General features: G+C 52.4%; 1 protein-coding gene across 1 annotated transcript; it reads left to right on the forward strand.

Moving 5' to 3' along the window:
* The first annotated feature begins 8253 nt into the window (after positions 1-8253).
* Positions 8254-9425, forward strand: RHOG (ras homolog family member G). The gene has a single exon (XM_045782734.2). The coding sequence runs from the start codon at positions 8254-8256 to the stop codon at positions 8827-8829; it is 576 nt and encodes a 191-aa protein (XP_045638690.1). The 3' UTR covers positions 8830-9425.
* The last annotated feature ends 65 nt before the right edge of the window (positions 9426-9490 follow it).

Here is a 9490-nt window from a genome sequence, read left to right on the forward strand (position 1 = left end):
GTGGGATTCCCAAGCACAACTAGATTTAAGAGCTAATCCGGTTCCTCATTCTGTCCTTTTCCCTCATCACAGTTGTCCTTCGCCCATGAGTTGGCCCTTCTTCTACCCGCCCGTATCTCCTACTGTCATTCTGGGAGATATAGGGGGTTCCACTCCAGGAGGAAATCCAGAACCTGCAAAAAAAATTCTAGCTTAAAGAAGGATGTGCATGCAAGGCATTTTTTCAGTATCAGGGCTCATTAAAAAACCATCCAGGAGATCTGACTCCCCACCTGCTAAACTAGTACTTATTTTTGGAAGAAATGTGAGATTGTCACAGATCCTGGTTGGGAATCTAGGATATGGAGAGTTGTTTCTGGCCAAATGTGTTAGGTCGGATGAGGTGGCTGAGGTGAACTTTTAGGAGGTCATAGCAGGAAGATATGAGAAGTTGTTGCTGTAATGAGATAGTTGGGAAGATAATTAGAATGGGGGTAGCTGGGCAGGTGATGGGCCTGGGCCCAGAACGAAGACCCCTCCCTCCATACACAGTGTAGAACCATTAGTGGTGAGGCAGGAAAGGGGTCTGTGAGGAGGGAAACCAAAGACAAAGCCTGGGCCACCTCCTCAGAACAGATTGGTTTTCCTGTCTAGGGTCTAGCTTCCTCTTTTGTCCTCATGTCATGGGCGGAGGACATCTCCCCAGGAGCTAGAGCTTACAGAAGAAGCGACTCAGTTGGGTCAGGCGAGGGTGGCTGTCTGTCCAGTAGTGTCAGTTCTAGATCATGGACAGCCTAGTATTGGCTAGACATGAGAGCCAGGGAACTTGGAAGCAAAAAAGTTTCAAGCATCAACCTGATCCCTTTGGCCTGTTTCCTGAAGGAACAAAACCATTGTTGGGTCATCCTAAATGAGGCCAGAAACATGGGCCCATTCCCAGGCTGGTGTAACAGTCCTCACCTTTTCCTTTGTGGAAGTGACATCAGGCTGGTGGTTAGGAGCCCCAGGTCCTTGTCCTGGATTTGCTCCCAAATCTGTATAACCCTGGTCAGCTTTGTCTCTTGTCGCTCAGTTTCAACATTAACGAGTTGCCCGTTAATACCTCCGGTGAGCATAGAGAATACTGAGAGCTCTAACTGTCCTTCCCCTCAGAAGCTCCTCGTAGTCGTATCCCCCACTCTGGGCCCTCCTGTCTCACGCCAGCCTTGATCTGACAGGCCTCAGTAGTCTCTAAGTATCTGTCCAGGGATGGGATATGGGGCTCCTTCCCCCAAAGCACAAGGATTCTTACAGGTTGAGAGAAGAGAATTAGAGTACTGGGGATTATGCCAGGGGGCAGCAATATGGGGGAGCACCCTCTGCCCTGCTCCCGCTCTGCCCCACTGACAGTGGAAAATTGGTGCCGGAGTTTCCTCCCTGATGTGTTTTTCCCTTGTGGAAACCCCCTCAGAGCTGGGGCGGGGCTGAAGGGATAGGGCGGCCCTGGGTCTCTCTGTGGGTATTTTCAGGTGGGGGAGGCAGGATTGGGAGGATGGCATTTCTGTACAGCGTTGTGTGAAATGAGCAAAGGCAGAGGAAGTGCCACTTCACAGGCCTTTCATGGGGCCCCGGGACTGCTAGCTGCTGTTAGGCGGGGAGGAGGAAGGGAGGAGGAAGCAAGTGTTGGAGCCTTCCTCTGTGCTGCCTGGTGGGGGAGGGGCAGCCTCCTTAGCTCCCCCAGCCACAGCTGCCCTGGCCCTGGGGCGCACCCTTTGTGGAGCACCCAAGGTGCTGGGATGGTGGGAGAAGAAAGGGACTGGGACTTAGTGAAAGGGTTCCAGCCCCTCAGAGCCTTCCCGGCTACAACTGTCTTGTTTCCCCTCCTCCTAGCCCCTACCAGGTAGAGTCACCTCTCTGCCACTTACCCTGCCTGCTGTGGTACAGGATCCGCTGTAGGGGTGAAGGGTGGAGAATAGCAAGAAGTGTACATTCTTTTTTTTAAGGCTGGGAACTAGGCTCTCTTGGGCTCTGTCCCTGCTGATGGGGAGAAGGGGGAAGAACGAGAGAGACTCAACCCTTGGCCTGGTCCCAGCCCCACACTGACCTCATGTTTCCCCCAGCTTCCTCCTCCTGGCCCAGCTGCAGCCAGCTGCAGCCCCTTTGAGCCTTTTCGTATCACCTCTCCTTCAAAACAAACAGCCTTGCAGAGTTTCTGAAGCCATTTCCAATACTAACCCTGACCCTCACCTCATCCTTGACCAAGGGTCTTCTGATATGACCAGTTCTTAGCCTTACCGGGATGACTTTTCCTACCCGTCTCCCTCATTACCTCTGGGCTTGCTATGCCTGCATCCTCCCTCTCACCCTTCCAGCCGAGGAGAGGGCAATCTAGCCTGTGTGTTCATTACTCTCAGTTGCACTCCACAGAGGAAGGAGGAAGTTGGTTACCCTTGTCTTATGTCTCCTGGGCATGGAGGCTCTTCCTTGTTCCCAGAATCAAAGTCTGGATTGATGGGGGAGGAGATGTGATGTCAGTCTGCAGCTTTTGCTCAGCCCTCTGCTGGGCTTCTGGAAGTAAGCAGGACGGACTTCCCACCTCATGAGGCATCGAGTTCAGTGCAGTGAATACATAGTGCAGACAGTGCCGGGGAAGGTAAGGCAGGAGAGGGGGTTGCTGTGGTGTCCTGGAGAAGGTGGGGAACAGAATTGGACCCTGGAGGACTGGGAGGCTCTGAGGCAGGGAAGCAGAATTCTGGGAAGAGGACTCCCATATGCAAAGACATGGGGGATGGATTGAGTTCATTTAGTTATTTACTGACAGCCCCTGTGTGCTGTGCTCAGCCTAGGGAGACAGATCAGCTAGGACCTTGCCCTCTAGACCCTGCCCGTCTAGTGACAAGAGATAAGATTCAGATCAGCCTCCACGTGATGTAAGATAGAATGTACCTGTGAGAGAAATGGGGACCAGATCTGGGATGGGATAAGTCATTTGGGATTTGGGTGATTTACAAGAGTACCTGGGCTCTGGAGGACCAAGGTTAGAGATACACACAGGAGTAAGGAGGGGTTGGAGGATGGAAATGGGGAAGAAATGCTGGATTCCCACAGGGACCGGAAATATTGCTGCTTGATGGGTTTTGGGGAAGAGTGTGTGGAGGCTGCATGTGGCGGATCAGGGTGGTGTGGCCAGAGCTCGGGAACAGAATGCCCACGGATGGATTGTAGTTAGAATGAATTTCAGGAAGGGCTGTAGAAGGGGAGCCCCATGCCAGGGAGGCAGGTTAGAAAGCTATTTTTAAGTTCCCATTGCCCCCACACTCTCCCATTTCTTACAGCCCATTCCTCCCCTCCCCCACTCCCAGTTGGGACACTTCCCCTGCTCTAACGGCCACCAAGATCTGGCAATCAGGCAATCTGCTGCTTCCTTTCCCTCCCCCATTCTGGGCCTGCCTGGGCCACACCCCAAGACCAGGTCCCACTGGGTGCAGGCTGGGCTCCAGAAATCACACTCAGCAGGATTAGCTCCCCATGAGCCGTGCTCCTTGCAGGAGCCTGGTCAAGCTGGTAGCGGGAGGAGAGACTTTTGCCTATTTCAGTCAGAGCTTTTGGCTGTGGGGTTATTATCCAGTTCTGGGCTTCTGAGGTATCTCTCCGGATCTCAGTAATGCAGGCAGAAGCAAGCCGATCAGAAGGCAGTGGCTGTACACTGTGCTTAGCTTTTCTGTGGGGGCAGTCAGGAGAAGCTCAAGCTTCAGTATTGGGGTGGGGGGGATCCACAAGCTAGGAAACTTATGTATGATTATTGGAGGAGAATTACACAGAGCCAAAGAAGGGTTAAAAGAGGTGGCCATGCTATGGACTTTTGGGACCGTCAGACTGAAGCTAGGCCTGGAGGCAGGAAGATATGAGAGGGGTGAGGGGAACAGCATACAGAAGAGCAAGAGGAAAAGTTCAGAAGCAAGAATGGGCCTGGCTTGTTTGCAAAGGACAGTGGAGATCCCCCTGGACCAGGGAGTTGGAAGCTCACATTTGCAAAGTACCTACTCTGGATACATATCTTGCACTTAACCCTTCTAACAACCTGGTAAGATTGGTACTGTTACTGAGCTCATTAAGTGGCAGAACTAGGATTTAAACCCTGAGTCCAAAATCCCTACCAGATTATGAAGAACCCTGAATGCCAAGGTGAGGGACCAGGCAGGATCTGAATTAAATTCAGAATATGAAGCCAGAATAAGTCATTGTAATTTGGCTGATACTATACAGATTTGCAAACATTAACTTATTTACTAAACAAAAGTCCTTTAAAAAAAAAAAAGTCACCTGGTGAAAAAGTCACAGATGATCCCCGACCCCAGGCAGGCCAGGCCTCTCTGTTTGGCCTCCGCAGCACTGACTGTCCCTTCTTACGTGGCACAGGTTAGACTCCCACCTTCTAGCACGTGCCTCCGTAAATGAGCTGTGGGAACTTACTTGACCCAGCTCAGGCCATAGGATTTCAGAGAAAAGAGTTGTCCTGGGAGAGAGGATAAAAGTCCTAGCTAGACCTGAGTGGAGAGAATTGGGCTAATGCCACCACTCAGACACGTGCCTCCTCAGTGCTTTCTGCATTTTGGGATGAAAGGCAGTGCTTTTGTAACCTCTTAAACGCACAGCACAACTTACAAAGCACACATTCCCATGCTCAGGGATCCTTCCTGCTGCCCTTTGAGGCAGGGAGGGCAAGTATTATCCTTCCTGTTGTACAGATGAAGAAACTGAGGCTCCAGGGAGGGGAGTGGCTTACTTCTTAAGGTCTCTAAGACAGCTGGTAAGTAAGGGGTAACTTGGAGGCTGTGTGACACCTTGAGGAAGATGTGGGAGTGGGACTTGGGATCACAAAACGGGGGTTATGTCCTGGCTTCCAGGCTAACTAGTTGTGTGAAGTTGGGTTACTTTAACTGCCCTGAGTTTTTTTCCTAATCTGTGAGTTAGGAATATTACCAGTAGGTAGTCATAAGGACCAAATAACATCATCACGTGACCTAGAAAAGGTTGTACCACGTGAGGATTTTTGATCAAGGGGCAGAGTCAGCAGGTGAGCCCCAGAGGTCAAACTCAGGTATCTGGTGCTCCGGCTCTATAACACACTGCTTCTGTTTTGCCTGGTTTCTGGACACTACCCACTCATGATCCTTTTCCGGTGTCAGTCCCTGTTCCCTGGCCAGCCCGGAAGCTACCCCGTCCCTCCCAGCTTCTTTGAGGGCTGATTTACTGATTGCTGGTTGATAACCCCTCCCTAGAGAGCTGCCTGGAGCCTGTTATACTTTCAGTCTCGTGGGCCTTGTGACTGCCGGCCAGAGTTCCCTCCTCGCCTTCCTGCCTGGGCCAGCCCAGTGTTGGGCTCGTAGGGGAAGAGTTCCCAGTCACGCTGCCACACCCACTCCCCAGCTCTGTGTGGAACTGAAGATTTACAAGCCCAGGAGTCCTCTCAAAATGCCAGTGTCTCCCAGATAATCCTGTGGACACAAGTAATGGCCCATTTCCCCCTGTCCCCAAAAAACTAGTTCCTCCTTTCCCTGGGGAAGGAGTCACAGAATCCTGAGAATGAATGTGCCCCAACTTGCCCCAGTGTGCCCAGGCCTTATGCATTTCCTGACTCAGCCCTCCCACCCCCACCTGGGGGCCTTTCCTGCCCCCATCATCCTATCCTCTGCTCCTACGGCTCTTGAGTCTCATTTCATCTACCTGGTGCCCTTGTCACAGGCATTTTTTTCTCCCCATTTCATGGATTGGGAAACTGAGCCCCAGAGAGGGTAAGTACCTCATGCTTGCTTGCAGTGAATCAGCACCAGAGCAGAGCCGGGGCTAAGACTTAGGTTAGGTCTCTTGACTTCCAGTCTAAGGTTCTCTCCACTGCCCTAGGGGACCCTTATTTCCTTCCCAGACCTGTTCCCAAGGTTCTCTATCCTCTCTCCTAAGATTGAACACATACTTATTCATGCAAATAAGATGGAAATATTTTTAAGGCCCAGAGAGGCAACCTTACCTCCATTTCCCTCCAAGCTGGTCCCAGGGGAAGTGGGGACCTGGGAAGGAGCTGGGACCATCCCTGGGTCCTGTGCAGATCCCATACCCCCAGAATTCTGTTTCCAAAGGGGGATTCCTTCCCCCTCCATTTGATTTTTGAGGCTTCTGAATCAATGATTGAGAGGTCCAGCTCAGGGATATGGGGTTCTCAGACCGGGGTATAGTTTATATAAAGTGAAATAGGGAAAATGGGCCAGCGGTGATGGTGCTTGGGTAAAAAAAAGGGATACTTAAGAGATCTCCCGTGTGTCTAAAATAGGGCTCTCTCCACCCAGGGAGTAGGGACCTGGTTGTGGGAGAGAGTCAGGGAAAGGAAGTCACATACTGACTAGAAAAAGTCCCCCATGGCTGAGAGGAAGTAGCCAATGAGAGGAGGAATCCTGCCACAGCAGTATAAATAATCACAGGGTTTCCGGAAGCTCTGCTCTGTTCCAGAACTCAGAAGAGCAATTCCTCACCCCAAAGCCCTGTGAACTGGAGAGGGGATCAGGGTGATGGGTGCAGCTGGGACTTCTCTTATACTTACCCCACTAATAATTACAGCAGCCTCTTTGGCACTTCCTGTGTGCCACACCTCATGCCACTTTCTTCATGTTCGCTCATTTCATACTCTTGGCAATTCTAACACAATAGGCAAGATCATTCCCATTTTACAGATGAGAAACTTAAGACTCAGGAAACTTAAATATGTTGCCCAAGATCAAACATGACTGGTTGGTGGAACTATGATTAGATCCCTGGCCAGGGGGCGCCTGGGTGGCTCAGTTGTTAAGCGTCTGCCTTTGGCTCAGGGCGTGATCCTGGCGTTCTGGGATCGCGCCCCACATCAGGCTCCTCCACTGGGAGCCTGCTTCTTCCTCTCCCACTCCCCCTGCTTGTGTTCCCTCTCTCGCTGGCTGTCTCTAGCTCTGTCAAATAAATAAATAAAATCTTAAAAAAAAAAAAAAAAGAATCCCTGGCCAGTCTGACTTCAGCATGGATTCTCAGTGATAGTGCTTTAATGGCACTATATTCTCTATCGAAGAGTCGAGAAGCTTCCAGAATTGTTCAGAGGCACATGCCATGATCTCAGGAAAAGGACAGAACATGAAGGGGGAAATCAAATGTTTGTTTTCCTCTTCTGTCCATCCTTCTTGGCTGGGCTTGGAGGCTCTACCTTACCCCAGCAGGGCCTTGAGAGAAGATGCTGATGTCTGGGAGCCACAGCCTTTGACTCATTCATCATTACATACCAGAATCCAGACCAAACCCCAAGCCCTGGCTCAGTCTCCGGGATTCTCCTGCACTGAGTTGCCAGATAGGGTTTACTGTGCTTACAAGAGTTATGAGGTCAGCTTTCCCGCCTTCTCCCCACCCCTTGGGCACCCTGGATTGCAATAGGGCAGCTGTCTTGAGAATTTTGCTCCTTGTGCAGCCGGTTTCTCATTGTGCCTTTTGGTTTGCACTCAGTAGCCAAGATGTCAGGTTTGGAGTTAAAACATCAGTGCACTGGCAGGGTGGGCCCTGAGTTGGTAGAAGCTCTACCCATGGCTGCATCTCAGAGTGACCTGGGACAGCTGCTGTGTGCCAGAACCCCTCTCCAGTCTACTCAGTGGGAGGGGTCCCCATCTGGTAGAGGGTCTGGTAGATACCCTACTTAGGTACCTCACTTTTTGTGTCTCTACTGCCTGGAGGGGAAAAAAAAAAAGTAGCTAATACTGATTGAATACTTATTAGGACCCAAGGTACTGTTCTAAATGCCTTAGATGTTTAATTTACATAATCCTCACAACAACCCAATGAGGTGGGTATTATTTTATGCTCATTTTACAGATAAGAATGGGGAGGCATACAGAGGTTAAGTAATTTGTCCAGGGTCACACAGGTAGGAAATAGAACCAGGATTTGACCCTACTCAGTCTGGTACCAGAACATTTGCTTCCCATAATCCATTACATGTTATACTGCCGTAGTCCTCACGCCTGAGCATCTTGGCTGGGTCTCAAGGCCTCTCTCTCATTGTGTCTCTCTCTCTCGCTCTGAGATCTGTCTTCATGGGATTGCAGGATGGTGTCAGGTTAAGAGAACAGGAGCTGGTTTGGCTCTGTGAGTTCCCATTCTTTCTCCCCAGCGGGTGGAGGCCTCCCTAACCATGCATGTCCCTTTAATCTGTCCATAGGTCGCTGCATCCGGAGGGGCCCGGAAGGGGAAGGAGGCCTTGCCTCCACCGTAGCAGCTGCACCCACGATGCAGAGTATAAAGTGTGTGGTGGTGGGCGATGGGGCTGTGGGCAAGACGTGCCTGCTCATCTGCTACACCACTAACGCCTTCCCCAAGGAGTACATCCCCACGGTGTTCGACAACTACAGCGCCCAGAGCGCGGTGGATGGGCGCACCGTGAACCTGAACCTGTGGGACACAGCGGGCCAGGAGGAGTACGACCGGCTGCGCACACTCTCCTACCCTCAGACCAACGTCTTTGTCATCTGTTTCTCCATTGCCAGTCCGCCCTCCTACGAGAACGTGCGGCACAAGTGGCATCCGGAGGTGTGCCACCACTGCCCCGACGTGCCCATCCTCCTGGTGGGCACCAAGAAGGACCTGAGAGCCCAGCCTGACACCCTACGGCGCCTTAAGGAGCAGGGCCAGGCGCCCATCACACCGCAGCAGGGCCAGGCCCTGGCCAAGCAGATCCATGCTGTGCGCTACCTCGAGTGCTCGGCCCTGCAGCAGGACGGCGTCAAGGAAGTATTTGCCGAGGCTGTCCGGGCTGTGCTCAACCCCACGCCCATCAAGCGTGGGCGGTCCTGTGTCCTCTTGTGACCCTGGCACTCGGCTTGGAGGCTGCCCCTGCCCCCCCACCAGTTGTGCCTTGGCGCCTTGTCTGCCCCCAGCTGTGCCTTAAGGACTAATTCTGGCACCCCTTGCCAGGGGGCTCCCTGAAGGCCCTTTTCTCTGAATGCCTGTTTCTCCTTAATGCGGCCCACAGGGAAAGGGGCTTTGGGCCCTGCCCCACTCTGCTTGGGAACAGCAGGTATTCCCGAGAGCTCACCCAGGCCAAGGTTGGACCCCTCCGCAAGAAGCCAGCCCAAGTGCCCCGCCCCCGTCTCCCCTACTGACCAGTTGATCCAGCTTTCCACACAGATGTTGCTGCCTATTGTGGTGCCTTCTCTCAGGTTAGGAGCTCTCGGCTGGCCCTAACCTCTCCCTCGCTGCTCTTTGAATTGCTTCCCCCTCAAGATGCTCTCTCCCATTCCCAAAGAAGGAGCCACAGAATCCTGAGAAGATGAATGTGCCCTAACCTACCCCCATGTGCCCAGGCCTTATGCATCTGCTGACTGACTCAGCCCCCCCTTCCCCAGGCTCCTGGGGGCCTTGCCTACCCCCATCAGCATCAATAAAACCTCCTGTCTCCAGTGGCCCTGGCTCCTCCCTGTGTGCTAGGCATTGGGGGTTGGGCAGGGGATGGGCATGGGCTAGGGCT

This window comes from Ursus americanus, chromosome 16 (genome assembly GCF_024610735.1).
Source record: "Ursus americanus isolate L20-20 chromosome 16, mUrsAme1.1.p, whole genome shotgun sequence".
Lineage (NCBI taxonomy): Eukaryota > Metazoa > Chordata > Mammalia > Carnivora > Ursidae > Ursus > Ursus americanus.

Bases quoted from the DNA above. Each gene is read 5' to 3' on its own strand.
- RHOG (XM_045782734.2), top strand. From the start codon at position 8,254: ATGCAGAGTATAAAGTGTGTGGTGGTGGGCGATGGGGCTGTGGGCAAG.